At 43.7% G+C, this 25,446-nt stretch overlaps 1 protein-coding gene across 5 annotated transcripts in view; it reads left to right on the forward strand.

The window, feature by feature from the left end:
• Positions 1 to 25,446, forward strand: part of POU2F1 (POU class 2 homeobox 1) — a 108,752-nt gene that overhangs the window by 35,988 nt on the left and 47,318 nt on the right. The window contains exon 1 of one of the 5 annotated variants that reach the window (XM_010218254.2): positions 23,740 to 23,849. The exons of the other annotated variants lie outside the window; for them this stretch is intronic. Coding sequence (XP_010216556.1) covers positions 23,822 to 23,849 — 28 coding nt within the window. The 5' untranslated portion in view covers positions 23,740 to 23,821. Of the gene's footprint in view, positions 1 to 23,739; positions 23,850 to 25,446 lie in introns of those variants that run through there. 5 annotated transcript variants of the gene reach the window in all.

Consider the following 25,446-nt stretch of genomic DNA (forward strand, 5'->3'; position numbering starts at 1 on the left):
AGATTTGCTCCTGACTCGTTCATGTTAGAAATGGGAAGGTCTTCAACCAGGTTTCCTGTGTCCAAAGTTAATATATAGAATGCTTCTAATAGTTCAAGTTAGAAGCAACAGTGGTAGTAAAGAAGGCCATGAAATGCTCACATTCTGGTCAGATTCTGCTCCTTTTTCCCGCTTTTTCTGTTGTAAAAGTCTTACCAGGGAAGGTGGGACAGCTGCCATGTTCTGAATTCCTCTGTGTTGGATCCTTCCTGCTTCTGCCCATGTGCGTGTCTGCCTGCCTGAAGTGCCTCTGAGTAGCAGAAAAGTCTATTGCATTGATTTTCTGGGTACTTATGAAGTGTTAGAAATCAGGAACATCTGTTTCCAATTGACGTTTTTCGATGTAAAGATGTTAAAATTTAATCGTCAGCTATTAACTAGAGAAAAGATGCAAGCTGTCTGCATTTACCTGTTCTCTATGAGTTACATTGAGGGAACACTTTTTTTCTTCTGCCTCTTCTTTTCCTTCCTTCCATGGAATTTCTTCCAGTTTATTAACATACTTGTAAGGGGATAGGTTGTCAGCTTACAGAAATGGCCGCATTGAGCCTTCCAGCGTTCTTGGTGAGGCCGCAAACGCGACTTGTGCTCGTGCCGCCGGCTGCGCTTCGGCGCTTACCTCCTGCAGGGGCTCCGGGGCACAGCGCTCCGCAGGAAGGCGCTGCTCCTGCGCTCCGCTGCTTCGCTCTGGATTCTTGCAGAGATCTTGGATGACCGTAGTTGGAGAGATTAATTAACAGACCTAACTACTGCCCCGCAGAGGTCCAGGTTTCCTGACGTGCTTCAACGCCCAGCCTAAAAAAGTGAGAGGGAGATGGAGCTGTCATGTTTGTGGCTGCTTATCAGCTGTTGTGTCTGCAAGCTCAGCTCTCCAAGGGAGTTATGGGCATGGCCCGAGCACTTCTTTTTCCCAGAAGGCATAATTTTCTCTGCTGAGAGAACACAGGTTTCCTAAACTGAGAATCGCTGCTGACAATCCACTTGCAAAAATTACAGTTAGTGAGTAAAACCCCTGCCTTTCACCTTGAAAGCACTGAGCACTTCGGTGATGCGAGGCTACGGAGCTCATAGCATGCAGTTGTGCTTGCTGTTAGGTGGAGCACGGATGCTTTCTTCACGTAACCCTCTCCAAGGGGGCATTCAGCTTTTGCTTTTGCTAGTCTCGGAGCTGTGGCGCCTCTCGCTTTGTCTCCGTTTGGGAAATTGCTGCCGCTGTCGGCTCTGCGGGCTTGTTGTGGGAGTGCGGGCTCCAAGTCTCGGGAGGAGAGCGGGGCTCGCGGGGCTCATCTCTCTGCGCCGCGCCGCTGGTGAGGCGGCGGGCTGTTCTGCTGGGCTCGTTCCTCCGGGTGGCATCTGTCTGCAGGAGAAGCCTCCTCGCAGCAGAGTGCAGCCCGCTAGCTGCGGCGCTCTCACCATCACTGGCTCTGCCTGCTAGGCTGCAGAAATTGTGGCAGCGGGTGGGTGTCCGAAACGTCTGCGGCCGTCGGAGATGGAAGGGCTGCTCTTAAAAAACAAACAAAAAGCTATAGAGGAGGGGAAAGAAATTCATTTAACTCCCTCCTGAATAATGAGATGTTCATTTTTGTATTTCAAATATACATATATTTATATATACATATTATATATATATATAAATATTTTTGTGCCACTTGGTATGTATTTTGTATCTGCTAATGTCTTCTGTGGTTGTCAACAATAGAAGTGTTTCAAGTGCCTATGCAGCATTTCACCCGAGCCTTTAAAGCTTTGCCTCACCTGGACTTGCAGGTTCTGTATTTTTGTTTAATATTAATCAACTGTTCCATTGTCGAGCAAAATAATCTAAGTCTGTATAACTGATCAGGTATTGCTTGACGGGCTTGGATTAAAATTTCCAATTTAAAGGCCCGAAAGCCAGGGTTGTTTAAAAGTTAAAATTACTTGATGTACAAAATAAAAATATGTGGAGAATGTGGATATGCACAGCAAGATGTTGCAAGATCATCATGAGCTTGCCAGGGCCCATAAGCGATCCTGTTGCTGCTAGACAAAGCTTTGGACAAATAGATGGGAATTGCAGTGTTCCCTGAAGGCAAAGAGAAATCAGTTGGAGAGCAATTTCTCTGGAGAAGTTTGCTAAGCAGAGAGCACCTTTCTAGCAGCTCCTGGGACTTTAAACCATAAAAAGTCTTCGGTGCAAACTGCAGTTTGCGCAGGACAAGGAGGAGCAAAAGTGGATGCAGTGAAGGCAATGTGTTGAGCAGGGGTGTTGGTGAGAGGAGCTGTGTGTGGAGGGGCTGTGTTCTGGGCTAGCTGAGCTGGAGCCCTCGCTGGGGTTGTAAGGGAAGAGCTTGACTTGTTTGCTCACCGAGTTTCATTTTTAAGAATGGAGGTTTTTCTGGGCAGGAAGACTGACCTATGCCTTTCACACATGTAAATTTTAAGTTTTTCTTAATAATACAAAAAAAAAAAACCCACATAATTACAAATGCAATCTTCCAAGTACAATGCAGTGTCACAAGTCTGTGTTGCATAGTGTGTGTATGGCCTAGCCTGCAGGAAGCTACGCAAGTGCCTCTGCTGCTGCTGAGCAGCTTTACCAGGGAGTGCAGGGTGATGTTACTATGGCTTGCAGGTAGTCAGAAACTTTAGGGATATTAAACAAAAAAGGATAATAATTTTTGCGCTCCCTTTTTTTTTTTTTTTTTTTTTCCCCCCCTCGCAGGAAGCCACCACTAAGCACACTACATGCAAGCGAGTTAAAGGCTGTTCAAATAAAGGAAGCATTTCTCATTATTTTCTGGTGTGCAAAATATGTGGGGTGATATGTCATCTGCGTTTGCTTAATAGGTAACAGCGATATTTTTTCAGGTGGAGAGAACTTAATACAAGTAAACTCATGCAGCAAATACTTAAAGCGTTACTGGGGAAACTTTGCCTTTTCTCCTCCTGCTAAATTTATTTATGCAAACTATACTGAAATCTAGATTTTGGAAATGGACGTGCTGAAGCTTCAGATGTTTCTTCACAGGTGTTTTGACCTTGTCTGATATGCTTAGAAATTCCAAGTGCCAGTGCTGCTTTAAGAGTAAGATGATATATATTTTTTTTCTTTTCAGCATGTGTTATTTAAAAAGGTGTTTTGCTCCAAACAGCAAATGGGAAGTGGAGCCCTCTTGTTCCATTTGAGAGAATCCAATTTCTTGAGGACTAGGAGGAACCTGGATAAAAGTTAATGGCAAAAATTTCCTCCTCTTTATGGTTCATGGGCAAGTTGGAGAGGCAGGGAGAGGGATGCCCTATGGAAGCTAACATGGAAATCGGGTATTTCCCCATAACTAATGAAATTGCTCGTTGGGCCACCAGGGCTGCAGAGCTGGCCACTGTGTGCAGTGCATTTTGGACAAAACTTTCTTTTCAGCTTTGTCCGTAGCCGGATCTCGGAGGTGCTCTCCCAGAGCACACCGCTTCAGGCCTTATTTCGACCACTTCCGTTCTCTGTTCCGTTCTCTACTTGGAGCTCCAGGAGTTTTTTCCTTGTACCTTGACCTTGCTTTACTGTACATCTGTGAAGCTAACAAGGTAGTTTAAGAGACTCTGGCCTGTCCTTGAATTTGAGGGTGAGAAGCTGTGAAATACATGCCCAGTATATTAGGGAATGAGAAAGAAAAGATGGATTTGAGAGGAGGGTAGTTATACCTTTAAATAGTTCCCAAACAGCTAGGAAAGAGAAGACAAAATGTTGACAAATGGTGGTTATTTCAGTTTGGGGAGAATGAATTTTATTTGTTTGTTAATGTGTTTACAGACACAAAATTAGGTAGTGTAATAAAACTGAGATTTCTAAACCTCAAAGGTTGGTAAGCTTTTTTTTTGGGGGGCGGGGCAGGAAGATGTTTAAGCCTGTTTTTTTTTTTTAAAAAAAGAAAATTAAGGTTATTTGATCATGCTGTCTGTTAATCCCATCCCTTATAATACTGTCCTTTCATTCTCCAGTTTGCCATGTTTGTCGGGGACACAGCAGCTTCAAGGACACTAGGTTCTTGTGCATGAGATAGTTTCTTCTAGTGATTCTCCTATACTACCACTTCCACAAAAGGAAAAGAATTCAGTGAGAATTTAAATCTTACAAATTACCCAAAAATTAATGACAGAAAGAGACCTTTAAGAACACGCTTATTATAGGGAAAGTCAATAGATCACCTTAATATATAGCATATATAATGTACCCTTCATATATAGACTCTTTTTGTGCATGAGCTGTGCATTTTTCACGTGGATTGATCATCTCAGTCCAGTTCCTGAGAGACTGTACAATGGAGGGGAACTATTGCAGGTGTGACAACAAATGCAGGCATAGGAATTTGTTTCAAAAAGTCTGATTTGTGTCCCCTCCCATGGCTTCCCTGCTGCACAGATTCTTGCAGTGTCCCATACTTCATGCTGTAGTGTGGCCACTGCAGTGGCCCGCATTTTAAGCTTCTCTGGAAATTAGAACGGCAGCACATTTTTTTGTTTGTTTTTGTTTGTTTGTTTGTTCTGTAGGTGGACTCTGATGTATTACAAGGAGCAAAGTTTTACTTATACTGCATGTTAATTATAAAGCAACTGGAAGATACCAATACTTTGAGAAAGAAACTTTGTTGCTTTGGCTGACTGTGTGTTAAATAATACTTCCATCTTTCTCTTTTAATTTGACATAGAAATCTTGGATAATTCTTTTTCCAAAGTATGGGAAATGGCATTTGACCACTTATTCTTTCTTGAAAGCTCTCTTTCTGATAAAGTGCATAGTATGTAAACACATGCAGAGACTAAGGAGAACTTTTCAGCCTGGAGAAGAGAAGGCTGAGAGGAGATCTAATCAGTGTATATAAATACCTCAAGGGAGGGAGTGCAGAGGATGGTGCTGGTCTCTTTTCAGTGGTGGCCACTGACAGAACTAGAGGTAATGGCCACAAACTGAAGCACCAAAAGTTCCACAGGAACTTAAGGAAAAATTTCTTAACAGTGAGGGTGACAGAGCACTGGAACAGGCTGCCCAGAGAGGTTGTGGAGTCTCCTTCTCTGGAGATCTTCAAAAGCCGCTTGGATGCCACCCTGTGCCACGTGCTCTAGGTGACCCTGCGTGTGCAGGGGGGTTGGACTAGATGATCTCTAGAGGTCCCTTCCAACCTTAAGCGTTCTATGATTCTATGATTCTATGATACCTGCTTTATTCTGTCAATGCCATCCATTAGAGTATTGTGCCTAGTGAATATGACATTCATGTGCTAACAGTTGGTGAACTCTGCCTTCTTGTTCTGTACTGTCGTGGTAGAAAGTATAACCATCCCAAAGAAAATAAGAAGTTCATGGATCTCTTCTCCCTCTCCATTGGTAGAAAGACTATTGGTAAACTCAACCACCTCTTCCTTTTGGCAATCAGAATAATGTATCGACTGTTTTTCTTTTTTAATGTGTTTGTTTTCAGCTGTTAGTCAATAAAATAAGTAGTAATTATAAGAGATAAGCATTGCTTTAACTCTCTGGACTTTGTTGTTGACTTTGGCGATATCTGCTCCGATTTCCTTTTGACATGGCTTGATGCATTGGATTTTGCACATCGTCTCACATCTGTAGGAAGCTGAGAAGACGAGCACAAGTGCCTCTTGCAGCGTGAGGCTTCTGGGGGGGCACAGGCCATGGCTTCACTTCCAAGGAAAGCCAGCTTTGTCGTGGGCGTTCTTTGCTGAGACTCTGTTTCTGGGCTAGCAGCGAAGGCGGCGGTAACAGGCTGCCAGCAGCAGGTGCTCTGAGCCCTGTACGTGGCAGTGAATGCAGGGACCTCGCGCATGTGTTTGTCTGATTGTTGGCCTCATGTGTTAGGCACTTCAACAGCAGAGCAACGCAGGGTTTTGCAGAAAGAAGAATGCTTAACTTGTGGTTGCACGTAGCTAGCATAACAGCTCTGTGAGGCTGGAAAGAGGGATCATGCCCCCTTCATCATTGCTTCTAGCCTCCACATAATGCCCTTCCTCCTCTGCCCAGGAGAAGACTTCTGCCATTCCCCTGAGTTAAAAATGCTCTGGAAGGGCCTGGATACTGAAAAGGCCAGCACAGCATGGCCTGTGAGCAGGAAATGCTAGCAGCGAGAGGGACTGCGTTTCTCAATGGGAAGCCATCATGGCAGTGGTGCCTTGTCCCTTCACTGTCACACAGGAGCTGAAACATAAGCCGTTCTAGGATTGATATCACAGAGAGGACAGACCACTCCTTTTCTTTTCCCATTCCTTCATGGTTCCATCTCTGGCCTGGGGTCTGTTTTCAGGGTTTGGCTTCCACACTTTTAACATAAGTGCTGACAGAAATTTGGTTTTCTTTCATCAAGTTGATCTTTCGCGCTAGCGAGCTGCATCAGCTCTCCATCTGGTCAGCTGGGCGCCAGGGTGAGGGAAGAGACAGAGCCAAGTGGTTATGACTGAGGGAAGGAAAGTTGGTGAAGACTTACTTTATGTCAGTGATAGACAGTGTTAGGTAGCATTAGTTATAAAATCTGAATATCCCTAACTGGAAGGTGTGATAGTGCAGTAGTTTGAACTGGGCTGATGCTGAATGGAGCACCTGCTCCATTGCTCTCGCCCGATTTCATAGCAATGCAGGTTATGGAGCCGAGCAGGCAGAAACTGTTTCTCAGAAGGATTTTTTACTGTTATCCAACTCTCTGAACTGGGTGACTGCAGAGTCAGTTGAGACCTGGTGTGACCCAAAGGGAGAGAATTGGAAAGGGTGGCTGGGAAAAGGAAGGGAACGTGCATGAGACTACAAATTATGCAGACTGTCACACTAACAAAACGTGTCAACTACTACAGCTGTAGAGATTACATAGATGTGCTAATCAATGAACATCAAGATATTGAGGAATTTGGGGTGTTTCTTTTTTTTTCTTCAATAATTGGGACTTTGTGGAAAATATATATCAAAACAGAGCAGGTTTTAATGGGTAGAAGGTGCCTAAATGGAGCTTCTGGGAGTCAATATGAAATGTTGTTCTTGGTATTTTCCTGGCAATCATGTTCCCATGGTGACAGGAAAGCACTTGGTATCTGCCTCTTGTGCTGGGCTTGTATTGGGCAGATGGAGATCAAAATACAGATCTTATACTTCGTGCATAAATAACATTTGCATCTCACTGCTGTGAGATGTTACTGAGGCCAAAAGATTAACAGGATCAGGAGAAAAAAGGATTATTCATTTACAGTACATTATGTTGGGTTAAATGAGACCTTTGTAAAGCCTTTGCAAAGAATTGAAAAACCCTTATACAACAGGGAACAAATAAAGTGCTAACTAAAGGGATTAGGAGGAAACTTCTCTGATAAGTAGGTTATTCCACGAGTGTCCACTGCGAGGTTCCTTGTAGCTAGTGCTAATCCGTCAAGCAAGTTTTAGGTCAGGTGAATCATTTCTTCACAGCAGTTGTTATGACTGCGAAATCATCCGTTATCTGTTGATTTGAATATGGATGTGTGGACGGAAATATTCCTTAGAGAAGGAGAATCTTAAATTTAGTTACATACAAAATTTTTTTCCAGAAGAGAGGGTCTCTGGAAGGAGATGGTTTCTACTGTGATCAAAGTAGCACCCCAGACCTAGCAAAGAAATAGCAAGGATGATTATTTGCTGTAAGAGTGTACAGGGGAGATTAATATGTGAGGAGGAACATCTGGAAGACAAAATCCATGTTAGGGAGCTCAGTGGTGTTAATAGCTACAGCAACACTGGAGGATGCATGATATAGAATGGAATGTATCTGTGATTTCTAAGTGTGGTATCCTCATTAAAGACTTCTAACAAAAATATGCATAGTAGTATGAAGAACTTAAAAACAAACAAGATGAACCAACCAGAAAGGAAAGAGGCTCTTTACATGGCATATGTTTCCGTCATTAGGTAGGATAACAAACTAGGAAATTTTAGTAGTCAAAGTGTTTGTTTATTGTACAGGGTAGGGTAGGGGTAGGACAGGTTAACTATAGACAGAAGCCATGCTCTTAGATTCCAGCTTGAACAGTGAGGTAAAATTTGAGTTGTAGAGGAATTGTGAAGGACGCTCTTTGTAGGGATTTTCAAACTGCGAAGTCCAGTTGTTGACTACTGCAGCCTAATAACCTCCAAGAGGTCCCCATTTCACACTGCAGTATACAAATGCTGATGCCTCATTTTGTTAAGAAAATAAAATTGAGGGAAATTGAAGAATAAATTTGATGATGATGGCTCATTTGGGTTGTACCTCTTCTACCTAGTATCTATTCTTCAATCAACAAAAACTGGTTGATGGTCAAATAGCTGCCCTTAGTGATGCTAATGGAAATGATGCTACAGATGTTTAAAACTAGACCTAGTAAACTCTTTGCATCAATTGCTCTTGGATGAGGCCGAGGGGAGCCCCACTGGGGGTCTTGTCTTGAGTGTCTATTGCCAGCTTGGGAGACGAGGAGTCCTGGCTAGCTCGTGGTCAGGGTGTTTACGCTGTACTGAACCAACAACATGGGGCTGGAAGTTGCTCCTCAATGCGCAGTTTTGGATGACTCGGACTTATGATGACTGTTCCTCAGCCCTCCTCATGGCTTGCTGTCCTCTCCTCCTGAGAGTCTGTTCCTCACCAAGGGAAGAACAACAGAGACAGGCAGTAGTAAGATTTGGGAAGCATCATTTGATACTCTGAAGTGGAATTGCAGCATTTATCTTTCTCAGGCTGTTGGACTGCAAATAGGCAAGGAATCATTTGGAATAATGCTTTATCTAATTTTCCTTCTTGTATTTAGCAAGCTGGTAAAGCTCAAAGCAAGCTGGTTAGTACCTCTGCTGTAAAATGTATGTGCAACTGCCTGTCAGGTGCCACTGATAAAGCGAGAGCATTTCTGCAGGTATGATTTCATGAGGCGAAATGAACCATCACAGCAGCTTACTGTGGAAAGAAGCACCACCTCCACCTCTGGCATCATCTCAGGCAAGTCTAGGAGGAAATAAAGCAGATTTGTGTGCACCTCCCTGTGTTTGGTGGCAGTGAGCTACGAGGTTGCCCAAGTGCAAAGTGGACCGGCAGGTTCTTCTGAAACACGCAAGGGAGAACCCGCATTATAACATAGATAGCTAACACATTTTCAGAATTTTTAATCTGTTGTAAACAGCTATTGGTGTTTCTTTCCTCTTGTTAAAGCTTACTGAGTTGAGGTGGCATGACTGAAGATCACCTTTTTGCCCACCAGAGCAAAGGAGTAATAGGAGTTTTTAATTCTTTAATATCCAGACACGAGTGAGAATGCCTCTTTGAAACCAGTTGGATACTCACCTGCCTTTGAGTGGCCTTAGGTGTTTCCCCCCAAACAGATAAAACACTGCTGTTCCCCCAGTAAACTGCTCTCTGGTACCTCCTCAGAGAGGGAGAGGTACCCCTGAGATCATATATTAGCTGGATTTATAAAATCTGCAGGACCAGATAATCCTCATTCAGCAATTGAAAGGCATCTCTCAGTTGTTGGGAGGCTTCAGTATATCTACAGTGGCTAAGGAAGCTGCAGAGAAGTGGACAGGGAAATGACTGAAAAAATGAGCAGGTTTATCTCAAAAGCTACAGGCTGACTGTGCTTTCTTGAGTGACTAGATAACTGTAGGCACTGATGGACAACTTGTTTAATAAAAATAATTAAATGTTGATTTGCATGTTCTTTATGGGTAGGGCAGAAGGTCTCCAGATGAATTTGATGTAAGCTCTTTTATTTCTTGTTAAGACTGAAGGTATTGTTGTAATGTTATTGAAATACTCTTTTTTAATAAGGTATTTGCCTTAGAATGGTGTGCTTCATTGATTGACAAATTAAAGTTGTACAAAATAAATAACAATCAATACTAAAGGGGCTAAGGGAAAAAAAGAGAAAGAAGAGAGGAAATATTGGGATTTTTTTCCCCCACTCCTGTGTGGTTGTTAACGGAGAGTCAAAATCTGCTGGGCATGTTTTTTTCCTGGACAATTTTGTGTCTGCCAGTGGTCGGGAAGAGCTATGAAAATTTTGTTGAGAATATTTGCAGAGAATGCAAAAAAAAAAGTTTGAGTTGTAAGTACCAAGATAGGGATCTAAGATTCATCATTTTTTTCTGGGAAAGGAAACAGGGTTAGCCAAACACAACGTCTGCTCAACATCTAGCAAAGGAGATTTTGAGCCCGCTTTGAGGAGAGCTTGTGTTCTAAAAAGGACTTGAGTAACAGTAAATTACAATCTTAAAATTATTCTTAGAGTGGGGCTGTACCTATGTCAGTCCTTGGTCCAGTCCCATTCAGTGACCTGGATGAAGGCACAGAGTGCTCCCTCAGCAACTTTGCTGATTATACGAATCTGGGAGGAGCAGCTGATACCCCAGAGGGCTGCGCTGCCATCCAGAGGGACCTGGACAGACTGGACAACTGGGCGGTGAAAAACCTCATGCAATTCAACAAGGCCAAGTGCAAGGTCCTGCACCTGGGGAGGAATAACCCCAGACACCAGTACAGGCTGGGGACTGACCTTCTGCAGAGCAGCTCTGCAGAGAAAGACCTGGGTGTCATGGTGGACGACAAGTTGACCATGAGGCAGCAGTGTGCCCTCGTGGCCAAGAAGGCCAATGGGATCCTGGGGTGCATTAAGAAGAGCATCTCCAGCAGGTCGAGGGAGGTGATCCTGCCCCTCTACTCAGCCCTGGTGAGGCCCCATCTGGACTATTGTGTCCAGTTCTGGGCTCCACAGTACAAGAGGGATGTGGAGCTGCTGGAGAGAGTCCAGCGCAGGGCTACAAGGATGATCAGGGGCCTGAAACATCTGCCCTATGAGGAGAGGCTGAGGGAGCTGGGCCTGTTGAGCCTGGAGAAGAGAAGGCTGAGAGGGGACCTGATCAGGGTATATAAATACCTCAAGGGAGGCAGTGAGGAGGATGCTGCTGGCCTCTTTTCAGTGGTGGCCACCAACAGAACTAGAGGAAAGAGCCACAAACTGAAGCACCAAAAGTTCCACAGGAACTTAGGGAAAAATTTCTTAACAGTGAGGGTGACAGAGCCCTGGAACAGGCTGCCCAGAGAGGTTGTGGAGTCTCCTTCTCTGGAGATCTTCAAAACCGGCTTGGACGCAGTCCTGTGCCACATGCTCTAGGTGACCCTGCGTGTGCAGGGGGGTTGGACTGGATGATCTCTAGAGGTCCCTTCCAACCTTATGCATTCTATGGTAACTATTATAATACTTGAATTTTGGATACAACTGAACCTGCTCATAATACTAAGGCATTTGTAACATCAGAAAAGTTACTAGGAAAAATAAAGATGTTTCTAAGAAGAGTCATGATGGATTTGGGATTTGAGAAGTCTGTAGGGCTGAGTCTGAAATTCAGGCTTTTTGATGAACCAAGTTAGTCACAAGGCATAAGGGCACTTGTGTTCTAGGTGAATTCATTTTAAAACTTGTCTTTTATTTTTAAAACAGGACTTTACCATTTTGTTAATTTGAGGAGTTAGGTATGCATCCCTCACAGTGGTTTAATAAGGATGCCATATTTTTCATAAGCTCTATCAACTAGAAGTCGAGGCGTGAGTTACATGGGCGAACTTAATGGTCCCCTTGTTCCCCAGAAATATGGAGGGGAAAAAGATTCCTAAGTAATATACTGATGATTTCAATAGAAATACCCACACATTGTTCTTATCTCTAAGTCTCTTCAGAAATCAAAGTTTTCCCACCTTTGTGTCACCTTTTTCTCTCTGTTCCCCCTCCACAACTGTTTATAAGCAAATACCACGTGTAGGCTCAGTGCTGGCGTGACCGAATGGCCTTCAAATTACATATGGGCAATTTCGCTGCAAGTTTCTTCTTAGCATTCATCAGGCATCATAAATGGAAACCACAGTAGAAAGAATAGCTGTAGGGGACAGAATCAATATTTAGTTAAGCCTTCTGTATTAAGATTTCCAAAAGTTGCCTAGTTGTTGATATAGAAAATACATATGAGCGAGGTGGCATGTGCACACGTATATTTGCAACATCATTCAGAGTGTCCCCTCCTTAACACCTGACACTTAAATATTTAGTCATTATATCAGTATTTGCTGGTACTGTACTCGAAATTCTTTCAAAAAGACACATTTGCTTTGGGTGCAAAGTCTCTTGATTTATTTTTCAGCGTTTCAGCAATTTTTTTTCAGAGACTCCAGGCTCCGCTGTACGTGTCCACCGCAGCTCTTTGTGTAAGCTGGGTGCATCTGTGGTCTGCTGTGGAAGTCGCTGCAGACCAAGAGACTCGAATTTTTAATTCCTTGGCTTTCACCAGTTCAAGATGAACTGTTTATGGTATGGCTCTAAAATTATGCCAGGTGTTTAGGGGGTAGCCATCTGTTTTTTTTTTTTTTTTTTTTTTTTTCTAGAGGATTGTGCGATTTTTTTTCCCAGTGGAGTGTGTTTACCGTCATCATTTCTAACAATAAATGACATGTTTGACTTTCCACAGGCTGTACCCTGTTAAAGCTGTGTGCGTTTTCCTGGTCATTTTAATGTCACCAGCTCAGCTGTTTCTTTGAAGTGCTGCTGATTAGCCCAAAAAGAAATTTGGAAGGGTATGCAGAAAGGGTAGAGAAGGAAATGAAACCTAAAACTACTTAAGCAAATGAGCAGCTTTCAAGTTGGTGATAGATTAAAGATAGTTTTCACAGGTGGAGTAATAGATAAAACTCACTGGTTTGCCATGTCTTACATATCTTGATGAGTGGATAAAATTTGTAGCTAACTTCTAGTGTATGCATTGGCCTGCTCCAGCTTGCTTACATTTCCTGTCTTTATAAATGTCCCTTCTCATATGAGAGTGCTGCCATAGGGGTGGCCTCCTTCGTGGCCTTGCAGTCTTCACGAGCGTGCCTGGGCCGCCCGCCCTGTGCTCCTTGCAAACCAAGGTTCGGCAGGCAGGTGAACCATGCACAAGGACAGGCAGTTTGGAAAGTCAGCATGAAGGCAACTGAGTGTAGAAAAAAGGCATCAGGGATCATATAAAGTGAAGGGGAAGCAGAACAGATCCAGAGGAGGGAAAAATCCACTGGGAACTATTTAATATATTTTTAAAATCCTCTCCCATGGGAAGTCGTGGAGTTGTTATTTGTAGGAGGAAGGGGAATTGAGGCAGTATTTTATGTACCTGCTGTGCTATTTCCTCCTTCCCCAGGCAACAACTTTTGGTCGCTGCTTTCTGACTAGCCCCAGGTATTGGGTAGGGCACGTGGGCCCTTTTGTCTAAGCCCGTAGGGCTGCGCTCTCTCGAACGCGCGGTCTTGAGTGCACGTCCTGTTTGTCCTCCTGATAAAGGAGAAGAAGGAAAGGTGCAGTCTGACGTTGCCTACCTGGTTGGATGGCCCACAAGTGTGTACGTGTGGCCAGTCCATGCACCTGCGCTTCTGCATGAGCCCTGGTGCCTTCCACCTGCCCCTCAGCCCGCGGATAGGGAAGGGGTGCGGGAAGAGCCTGGGATGGGATGGGAGCTTGGATGAGGGTGAAAGCAGAGAGTCGCATGGACAGGATGCCGGAGTGGACACAAATGGAAGGTGGGTTGTGTGTTTGAAGGTCAGGAACACAGAGTAGGACTCATAAGTAATGAACTGTCTCCCATTTGGCCACGCACTGGGTAAGTGTATTTTTAGAATGAGATTTAGAAAGCTGATACAGAAAGAAGGTAATTAAATGAAGAAATACTGAAAGCACTTGCAAGAGGTGCTGCCTGGTGGAAGTCTTACAGCTTGGCCAGAAGGATTTATATTTTGACTTTTTTCCTGCTGTGTATTCTTGGTTACAGTTTACAGATTGCCAGGCATTTCCTAAATGGTATAGTGTTTTTAAACTTCAGTATCTTACAATAGAAGTGAAAAGCTATTTCCTTAGCAGCCATTGCCTCCTGTTCTGTAAATAACATATCCATTTTACGCACTGTGCAACTGCTGAACTAGCAGTATATCCTGAGTTTTATTTTGCCCTATTAGTCAAGGGAAAATGGATGTGCTTTTTAGTAGATATTTCTTTTAAAAGATGCCATAATTGGTGTTTTACTCACCAGTGTTTAAACTCTGTAGCCAATATGAAGCAGATACAACCTCTTTCTCGGGGCCAGCTGTGCAAGTTGCTATGGGAACTCGGTGGGGACTATCTGCAGATTATGGCTCTGGGGACCACACCTGGCTTATTTGCATTCAATTTAAGTTGGGGAAAATTCAAAAGAGAAGAGGAGCGTAGACTAGCCAGTAGGCAGTCAAAAAGGGCTTGTCGTTCTGAGACTGTCACGTTGGACAGAAAAGCTGCTCCTATTCAAGGTTCTTGCAGGCTCTTACAGGGTTCTGAATGTTGTAGCCTTCTCCATGCGTTTTGCTGGTGTTGTGAGGCTGGCTGGGCCTGCCATGTGACAGTTTCTGTCGCATTATTGCCTCTCCTCTAGTAATCCCAGCAAAGTTGCTAACTTTCTTTGCTTTTTTAATAGGCTAATTCTCAGTGGTGGTGAGGGATTGGCGAGGCAGCCAGGAATACAGATCATTATTTTAAAAAGGCATGTTTGTGCAACTCGGTGCAATATTAAAATGCCCATTTTACGTTGCTGGAGAGCTTAGGCTGCGTTTTTCTAACTCCTGAATCTCTCCTCTTTGAGCGATGACCGTGGTGGCTGCTCCCGCGGCGGCCGTGGGGCGGGTTGCATCGGGCAGGCAGCCGCGGCTGCAGGCAGCGCTCGGGCTCTCGGGGCGGCCGCGGTGCTGGCGGCTCCGGCGTCCCCACACCTGAGCGCTTTGCTTCCTTCCTGCCCCTTCGTTCTTGCTCGTCAGTTTGCCTGTGACTAAGGCTGGGCCACGCTGAGCGAGAGCCCTGCCTGCTGTTTTGTCCCTGGTGCTATTTTCTCCTCTGGTTTCACTTTTCACCTGCTGCTTTCATACCACAGAGCTGACGAACCTCCTTGCTACCTTTCTGCAGGAGTGTTTTCCTGGAAGTTTTAAAATATTTTCTGAATAATCGGCTAAGAGGTTTGAGAAATCCGAGATAACTGCAGTATTTTTAAAACTCAACTGGTTGATGGGTGACTATGTAGCTGTAACCCTTCTGTGCTGCTCTGGTGTTGCCAGCTCTAAGAGGGTTTCCTTCTCCTACAGACTTTTCAGCTTTAGAGCCTTGGGGGAACAACATGAGGAGGTCTTTTGTGCATGTGTCAGACATTTAGAAGGTGCATTTTTTCTGATTAATTTCTATAGTTTAATCTGCTAAATTACTGTAGAGTTATTAGTACTTATCTTGACCTCCTGCTCTAAAGAATTCCTTGAATTTTGGGGATAGTACTCTGTAAAACAGGACCTGGTGCTACAATACAGCTGTTGCTCTATTTCTTTGCCTAATAGTTTATTTTCTATACTCCTCATTTTCTGTTTTCAAAAACTTTTGGTTCTTATCTCCTTTTCAATGCAGCTGACGAAAAATAAGTGGTTTAACAGTTAAGTCTTGCAGTGTAGGAATTAAGTTTTCCATTTTCAAGCATGGACTTGGTATATGGGAAGGAACTAGGAATCAAAAAGAGTACACGCAGAAGTGGAACTGGAGGGCTGTGTGCAAGCATAATAGCTGATAAGAGTTGTCAGCATTTGGACAGAGAGTCAGCGTCCCAAACAACAAACAGTAGCTGTCAGATTTTGAAGTTTTTCCAGTTGAAAAAAAGAAAAAAGAAAGCGATTTGCTTAAATTTTGTTTTGTGTTAAGAGAGTTTTGTGTTAAAAGAATTTATAAACTGGAGAGTTTCTAATTTAAAGGGAATATTTACTTTCCAGATTTGGAATATGTGCCCCTCGTCACCTAAATCGCGTGCCAGAGGGTGCGAGGCGGCCGCATGGCATGGGCAGGAGTGAGCTTGGCTGCCGGTCAGCAGAAGGGCTAAAATGCTGCGGGGCAGTCTCGTCTGGCCCCCATTGCACGTTCTTGCCTGCCTGCTCCAACAGCACCAGCGATTCTTCCCGTGGATTAAGGAACTGATTGGGATTAAGATTTTCCTCTTCCATTGACTGGTTTTAACCCGATTGATTCTGCTGCGTGGTTCTCTCGGTGGAGGCCGAGAGCAGGAGTTGGGGCGATGAGGCCGGGCAGGGCTGCAGCAGCCTGAGCCGCTGGGTTTTGCTGGCTGAGCGTTTGTGACCTGTGGTCATTCCCGTGGGGATAAATGTCTTGCTCCGACTTGCCATTTGCCCTGTGGAAACATGATATGCATGCATGCAGCTTGGGTCTCACTGCAGGCATTGTTGACTAAGAATTAAAATATTTGTGGACAGTTTTTTTTTTCCTTCCTTTTTTCTATTTTAACTTTTTGATAGCCTTTCTGACTTAATATTTTCAGCTAGTTTCTCCTCCCTGCCCCTGCAATGTGGGCCTAGCTCGTGACTTTATTTGGAGACAATTCTGTACCTGTCACAGCAGCGCTCCGGTCAAGCTAGGCCCAGGAAGGAGGGCAGCGCGGAGTTTCCCTCGCTCTGGCTCGTTTGGGAAGCCCGCGTGGCGCGGCTCTCTGCAGAGGCGTACGTCTGCGCGCGCGGAAGGGAGGCGTGCGCGCAACGTCCCCGCGGGCCCGCGGCAAAAGCGGCCGCAGGTGGTGGCGCCGCTGCCCGCCCCGGGCCGCGCAGCGAGGAGGATCGGAGGATCGCCCGTGCGGGTAGTTCCTGGGAGGAGCAGATCCCCCCTTACCTGCTCTGGCGGCGGCAGGGCCGCTCAGATGGGCAATCTGTGTGGCCAGCATTTCCTGGAAAAGCTACTGTGGATGACACCCTATATGTGTAGGCACGCTGAGGTTTTCAGCCTGATGCTTGTTACGTTTTCTAAATTAAAGACCCAAGTGCCCAGCATTTCTTTTTTTCTTTTTTAAGCTGACTGATAGCAATGCAATCTTATGTTAGCTGTGGCCATCCAAAATGATAGATATTTGGATAGTTTTCTTGATGGGTAGAATCAGTGTCTGCAGTGTGAATAACTCGGTTTCTTTCTTCAGATCTTGCATCTAGCAATTTTTTGTTCAATTTATAACATACAAAGCAGCTTGTCTAGAATTTGGCCTTTTTCCTTTTTTGAGATCAAATAATTTAAGCTTCAGAAAGCAGCATTCTCATGACAGATCTTGTAGTTCCTACAGGTGTTAATAGTGTCTGGATCAGTGTGCTGAGGGCATTAAAGCAATATCCTCCTTCAGTTGTGAGATAGCTATTAAGGAAGAGAGAGGAAAAGCAGTTTCTGCAAACAATGACTTTAACAGCAAGGCAACTCTGCAGTTCACACCCTAATCTATAGTTTTGCATGTGTGTTTTTTCATTAATTTGTTTGTTAAGCGCTTGGTATTTAGCTCTAGTTGTCATTCTGTCTCTGCTGCAGTTCTTGAGGGCTTCTGCAGAAAGCATAATAAACTTGCACTGGTGACTTTGATTTATGTATTTTGAGAGTGAACTGTAGTATGTTTAATGGCAAGTAGTGTGGAGACTCTGGGATTTGAATTGAGTCGAATTGCACGGTTGTTAAGTCATATACTGAAATAGTCCACTCTTTGTAGAGACCCTATTCATCAAGCTAGGCTGGTAATTACCACTTTATCAAAGTAGAGGGAGGGGGAACGGCATGTTTATATAATGTATTATATTTTCATTTACAGGTAAGCTTAAAAATAATGTTTTTAAGTTCTGGGAAGTTGTCCTCATTATAAGACTGGACACAGGGCGGGAAGATGACTGCTTTCTGGAACGCCCCTACAGGGATGTTTCATAAACGCAGTAGATCATACAGATGCTAAGACAAGTGCTGCAGTTACTGAGCTGGGCATCAGTAATGCTCCTCTGTGCTCAGGTGACTGTATGTCCCTTACTTGACTCCAGAGCAGTCCTTGGTATTTTTAATGTGTTTTGCAATACCAACCCAAAATGGACACTGTTTATGCCATCTTTCATGTTTGGGGCGTGCAGGCAGAATAGTGAAGGATGCCCTGGGCTCGACGCCACAAATTGTACCTAGTTTCCAAAATTCACATGCGAGCCTCACGCTCCCAGCAGCCACCTCGTGTGTGAAAGGAGCGTTCCCAGAAATGTGGCCACAGCAAGAGGCAACCGCTCCGGCATGCGGGCAAGGGAGCTGGTGGGGTCCGAGAGCAGGGCCCGGCTTCGCCCGCACCAAGGACTTGGGCTTTGGCCCCTGCCCGCTCTCCTGAGGCGGCTGGTGCCCCAGAGCTCTCCGGCTCCTCCACGGCAGCCCCTTTGCGTGTTCCTGGAGCCCCGGCAGCGCCCTTGCACTGCCTGTGAGTCCTCGAAGGCTCTTGAGCCGTTTCCTTTTTTCCTGTCAAATCTTCAGAGTGGTGCAGACGCAGTTCCTCAGCCCTCCCCTGCTTTTTGTTGGTGTAATTTCACATCAATCTTCATTTCACAGTCCTTCTCCACTACCTTGTCTCCTGCAACACTTCCCTGAGAAGCAGCGTGCTGCTTACAAGTCTTGTAAAAGTAATCAAATATTAAAGCGTGTGTTGGCTAAGCCACACGCATGTGTTCCAGATGTTTAATATTTGTTAGTGTAAAATATTTCAGCTTTGACAAATGAATAGCTTGAAAGTGAGACCCAAATAAATGTGTGTGATTAAAAGCTCAAAAGCTTTTGTTTTTCCCTTCAAATTTTTACATTTAAAAAATAGTTTTTGTGATTTAGAAAGTTTGGTGCACAACCTTGTGACACTTTTTATATGCAAGTTTACTAGGAGGTGAATATGTGTTCTAACGAATCCGCGCCTCGAATGTAGTGGAATCAAAGCATGACTTGCTCCACTTTTATATTAACTTCCAGTTAAACTAAAAGTAGGTGAGTGTCTTCTTGCATCTATGGAAAAATATTGCTTTATGGTAGATGCAGTGTGCTAGTTAAATAACCCCAATCTGCTGTTCTCAAATACTATGATTTTTTGATTTTTTTTTCCCCCCTGAATCAAGTTCCTGGAGTCAGTCCTTATGACACACTTGGCATTTAGTGTAAAAAATAAAAGCATCTCAAGCCATTATGTGGTAGTGATGAAAACCCTGAAAATATAATGAGTGAAACCTGAGCTCTTAAATCAGAAGATGTAAAGAGCCAATGTTTGTTACTCTTCAAAAATATTCCATGATTTCTAAGCAAATGTTATGACTGTTTCATGGATCAAAGTTGTGTTTTTGAACACAAAGGGTTTGCTGTGTGGTAAGCTTATTAAACTTGCACTGAATTCGTCTCCTTTGCTTCTGAAAATACACTATTCAACAAAATGGAAAAAAAAAACCACCAAAAACTTTTATGTGGATCTAAGTCTGATACTTTCTTACATGCTCTAACTTGTAGGCAGTGAGGGGACAGCCAGGCTGTCGAGCTGATGGGCCAGGATGACAGCGTTAGGTGTTTTAAATAAGGCCCAGTTTGTGACACTGTAACTTTGGTTAAAATTGTTGCTGTCTTTTCTTTTCCTTTCGTTCCCCTCCCTGGCACTCATAGTCTTTCTTTCCCCCTCTCCCTATGGTTGCACTCTGCTGTAATTTTGACATGATCACAGTTTTCTTACTACCATGGTGATTTTATTAGACTGTAGTTGCTGTGCTCTGTAGATGAAAAATAACTGTCAGATTTAAACGAACGAAGAAACACTGCAACAAAACTCTGTGCTGGTCCATGAGCTACTTGAGCGTGTCTGTTGTCCTCTTCTGATGAGATATTTAGTGCTCCTGTTTAGTCATCCCCATGCTTGATTCTGTTCAACTAAAGAATGAAAGAATTTTGAAGATGATTTATGTAATGGAAAGTTTGAAAGAACAGTCATGTTTTGAGTTTGTGAGAGAAGTAAAATTAGATATAGACCAAAATTTCAATTCGTAGTAATTCTGTGGTGACCTGTAATTCTAAACCAGGCCAATTTTATTTGACTTTTCCAGAAAACTGCCCTTTGGGTTTCAACACAAACTTAGCAATTTCCAGATAAAATCAATTTTGTTAGACAAGACAAAAGCTGTAGTTAAATTAGAGCTTAGCTGCAGTTTTAACTGCTGTTTGTCCATAATTACTCTAAGAAGATTGTGCCACCTTCAGTAAGTTTACTTTATTGAAGTATGTGGTGTTTTCTATAACTCATTGGAGTTCTGTTTGATGAATTTTTTATTAGGTTTCATTTACCTTGTGTGATGAGACTTGGAAATGTCTTGAGTTAAAATGTAGGCGCTCTGTGTCGTGTAAGTTAGGGCTAGGGCCTGTCTGCTGTTCTTGGCCGACGTGCCGTAGGGAAAGCCGTCTTGCCCTGGGTATTTCCAGGGGTCATTGACACAGTGCCAGGCCGTGCGCTATCTCAGAGCTTCCATCACCCATCTTTTCCAGGGGTTCTTCAGGACAAAGTGAAGCAAAGGCAGGATGGTGATACGGCGAATAGCACTTGTCGTTTCCTTGCATCAGTCCAACCGTACCTCTTGGAAGTAAAGCGTTGCATTGGGGGCGCGTTGGGCAGTCTTGCCGCGAGTGTGAGAACGTTTGTAAAGGTCACGCTTGTCAAGCACAGCTACCTAGCGGCAGAAATGGCCGAGCTGTCATCGAGGGCATGAAGTAAATGACACTTTTCTTATAATATGGAAGCATACCTCTATAAGGATGAAGGCTTTTTCCCCTATAAAGGTGTTTGAGTGGAAGAATGTTGGTAATAATTTCGTCTTTAATTCTGCCTTATTTGTAATTGCAAAGAAACAGGTGGATACCATCAAAGACAAGGTTTTAAAATTTTTTCCCCATAGTTGGTAATAATGGCTGCTATTTATATCATTTACTTTTATATAAATATATATATGTGTGTGTGTGTGCATAAGTATGTGTGACAATGGATAATAATTTTGCTTTGAGGACATCATACAGATTATTTTCTAACCAATTTGCAGTCTGTGACTTGGGCATAATAAATGGCAGGGAAAAAAAATAGAGGAGAAAACAGAGAAGCCGCAAAAGCAGGTCTAGCCAAGGACTGTGTAACCTGAAGGGGGAACCAAAATGTAAGAAACTTTATCAAGTGTAGACATTAGAACCGAATAAATAGTGGCACATTGGTGGGAGAAACAGCAAGGCAAAAATGTTCATTTGAAGTGAGAATATATGGAGGATAACGTAACTTAGGTATTTAGTGAAAAACTTTGCACTTAGACAATAGGGAAGATAAAGTTGTCAAGACTGCCCTGTTCATGGAAGAAAAGTTTTTTTTTTTTTTTTTTTTTTTTTTTTTTTTTGCCAAGTTTAGTTTTGGTAGTCAGTGTATAAGGATTTATTTTGATAAGCATAGGTTAATATGAGGTTGCATTTCAAATGTATCTTTGTGTGGGAGTTGGTATTTGTACGAAAAAAAGCCGATTGACGCAATCGGGACTAGTAAGTAAACGTCTCTTTCCTTGTTAGCTGTCAAGCTGGTGTTATGGATGACGACCAGCACCGTGGTGCCATCAGAACATTTGCTAATGCTGCTTCAGGGACATCCTTCCCTGGCCTTTATTTACTGTTTGCTTATTCTGGTATTTGGTAAAGTCATCCGTCACTACACGTGCCTGCTTATAACGGTCACTTCCTGCGTTCATCTGCTTCTGACACTGCACCTGTGTTCAGCCGGCTCGACACGGACCCTCGGTTGTGCAGGACCCCAACGATGACACTGCTGTCATCCTGCCCTGCTGCTGGCTGCCCAGAGCTCAGCCGATCATGACACCAGCGCTGGCTTGGGAAGCGCTTGCCTTACCGTGCCGCGTGTGTCCACACTCTGCTGGTGGAGCAAATGGCTCAGCTCACAGCGCAGAGGCACGTGCAGAAGAGTGCAGCTGCCTGAAGGGCTCTGCGCCATGGCCGTGGACCTCAGGGGTCTTTAATAGGACACCCAGACGATTAGAAAACCAAGGGGAAAACACGGTGTTAGGGCAGCCTCTTCAGCATATAGCTGCGTTCCTGCAGTTAGCAACACCTTGCCTTCTTATCATCTTTTTCAAGTGTAGATCATTCATGTTAAATATATAGTGGGGAACATCTTGTGTTAAGCAGAGATATGAACCTGAACAGAGGAAGAGGTCAAGCATGGAAATAAATTTCAGTCAGTACCAGGTGACGGAGAAGTCCCTTCTGTCTTGCTCCCTCTCTTGTTTGGAGAGATGGTGCCTGAATTCACTTCAGGAGGAGAGAGGTACAGCTATCTTAAATGCTATTTTGTTAAATTCCCATTAAAATCTGCAAGTGGGTGGCCCAAAGCCTGTAGTCCTCAGCATTAATAATCACATTTTCTGTCCATGATAATGTTAAACGTTGTGGTGTGCGTCTTACAGTTAATCATGTATCAATGCCCCTGCTGCTTTGGGAGCTGGAATTTGAATGGTAAACAAAGCATTTAAAATGATTTATTCTAGGGCTGTAGTTCTTCAGTATGTTTAATTCTATGCACTGCTTTAAGAAAGGGGCATTAATGCTGCCCTAGGCGAAAACCAAAGCCTCTTTCTTGTCCTCCAGTTTGTTGCATGGTCCAGTAGCAAGTGTGCTGGTTCTCAGAGGTGGTTCAAGGATGCAACCTGGGTATAAAAATGTCGCTTTAAAAATTCCCAGCTCCATAGTAAGCCTCATTCATCTGTTTTGTGTGCAATTGTGGAAGGGGCTGAGAGTGGGCAAGGTTTTGTGTATGTGGTGCTTTCCACCTGGGAAGTTTAAAACTAAATCCATCCTGATCAGTGAGTGTCAAATGCTACACAGTACTTGACATAGGCACTGCTACTAACTTGGCCACTGCAAAGGGATTAGCAGGTGATGAACGGCCAGGCTCTTTTGCCATTCAAGGAGACTTGTGCCCTTTCCTTGCCCGAACGTTACCCTTCTCACTGACCAGCACCATCCTGTGACAGTTCATGTTCAGATGTGGAAAAGTCCACCCAGATGTGCGAGCACCGGTCTGACAGCTCCCCATTCAGCATCTACCTTGCTAATTGTTTTCTTGGACTTATTTGGATTGTGTAGAAAGCTTTTTTTTTCTTTTTTCTTCCAAATCCCCTTTATTACTGAAGTTATTGTTGCCAGCAGGAATAAGATTAAAGGTGCTTAAGTCTGTAGAGTTGTTTCTAATTTGTACGTGTCATTTTGGTGGCATTTGAACAGAACTCTGTCTCCTTCCCCTCGCTGCTCCCCTGTGGTACTGTGCTCGAGTTAGGGCTGGGAAGCCAAGCTATTGGAAGAAATTTCATTTTGTTCCCTAATTATTATGCTGGCACTTGGGAGATAATTTTTCCCTTCATGCACTGCCAATTAATATGCAAATGAGCTGATAAATATTTATACCACAATTTAAATTATGCAGGGAGCGCTTTCAGTGTACTCTGCAAATGAATTGTTCATGGACTTCAAAGTGCTGGCTGCTGTGCTAACGAGGGGAGATTTGCATAAGGCCCTAATCAGGCGCATACTGATTAAGCTTCATTATGGAAACTGCCAGCTGCAATCTTTGTTTCTATTTTATTACAAAAAGGGGAACTTTTCACGCTTCAGTCGCCTTGACAATGTCAGACACAGCTAGTAGGAGAGACTAAAACTCCACCGAGCAACTGAAGTTTCCCTCTTCAGTTGAAGATTGCTATGGTGTAACTGAAGTTGTGTTTCTTTCCCCACCTCCCCACTCCCTGGCTCGTTTGCTTGAGAGTGGTAGTGTAGGTTTGATAGGGATTGCCATCTTCCCTTTCCTTGGACTACCTGAACCTGTAGAGGATCCCACAGCAATGCTGGACTGCAGCGACTACGTTCTAGGTGGGTACCAGCTCAGCTCTTTCTTGTAAGCGTTTAATATGGAAATAGAGGGTGTGAGGCTGACTATGCATCGACGCGTAATCACATATGCAGAGGCTGGAGAGGGCACGGGGAAGGCTCAAGCTCACCGCCGAATCGGCAGCAATACCCCCCATGCGGATATAGCTAATAAGGGAAATGCATGTGTTCTCCCTTCATTTCCGAGCCAGGAGAATTCTTGTCCTTTGCACAGGAAAAGATATTTGCTCTTAGGCTCGGGTGGTGTTAATACAGACCTCTCACGTTTAGGATTTTAATCAGAGAAGCTTTAGCCTTGTAACAAACACTGAGACTGAGGACTTGCCTCACATGTCCATGCCTTCTGAATATTAAAACATAAAAAAAAAAAAGAGAGCGAGTCCCAGTCTCAAAGAATTTACTAGCTGTATTGAGCCATTCCCCAACAGAACGGACATTATGTCGTTGTATTTTTAAGGTAATAGCAAGGTTCTTCATGCGTAATAGAAAATCAGGTGGAGTCCACAGTGGTTGCCATTGATACTGTTGCAAGCTATGCCTAAGGTTACTGGGATAAGGTGTTTGCAGGGCTGCGATGCCATTAGGACTGCAGGACAGACGAGCTTTAATTTCTTCTTTGTGTAATTTTTATTTATAATAATTGATTGTCCCAATTTGGCAGAAGTGGTTATTTTCAAAGCTCTTTCCCCAAAGCTCACCATAAAGAACTCTTTTCTTTCTTCTGATTCCATTATAAAAGGTCACAGATGATTGAAGACAGTGCGCTTTAGAGCAGACATCCAAAATTATTTTCTAAACTTGAAGTGGTTCTCTGAAAATGAATTCCTACTGTAAACTTCCAAGTGATTTACTGAGTGTTTAGTATCTTTTCACTCATGCTGAATTTTTGCTCATCCAAGTGGAATCCACTGGTTCTGATGGAAATAAGGCAATTTCACAGTAATGGGTGAAAGGAAACAGTTAATGAAATTCTGCATTTAGATTTTGCTGTGTTTTACTAGATAGGCGCAATTTCTAATAGTAAAGGTTCATCCAGGATCTGCTTTTTATTTCTTCTGAATGCCTTTTGAGCCGTTACTGGGGGACTGTGAAAGCCTGGCACAGGGCTGCCTCGTGTCATGCCGCTCCGCTAGCAGAGTAGCGGCACTGAATGTATTTGCTCCCGAGAGTTTGATTTCAATCATGCACCTGCTGCTTTCGATCCTTCCTTCTGTGAAGTTTGTTTTTAGATAATGTTGGCAGAAACTTGTAGCCCAGGGCCTTTATTTAAAAACCCAGAAAGGTCTAAAAGGGGGGAGGGGGTGGTGGAAAGAGGTGAGGGCATTAAGACTTTCTTTAGCCCACTTCATTTGTTTTTTCTTTTAATGTATTCATTATTCAGGTTATTCTTTTATTCTAATCAGAAAGCTTAGGAGCTTTGTGGCCATGAGCTTTAAACCAAATCATCTTTGTTTTATTAGCTGTACAATGAAATCTGTGGGTCCTACATCCTGCAGGTATGTGTGCATTTTGCCAGTAGCAGTTTTGTGCTTCAGATGTATGTCATAGTATTTGCCGGGGAAGTAGCAGCATTGGTCTT

This window comes from Tinamus guttatus, unplaced genomic scaffold (genome assembly GCF_059628265.1).
Source record: "Tinamus guttatus ecotype Peru unplaced genomic scaffold, ASM5962826v1 Tinamus_guttatus_pri_ptg000035l, whole genome shotgun sequence".
NCBI lineage: Eukaryota > Metazoa > Chordata > Aves > Tinamiformes > Tinamidae > Tinamus > Tinamus guttatus.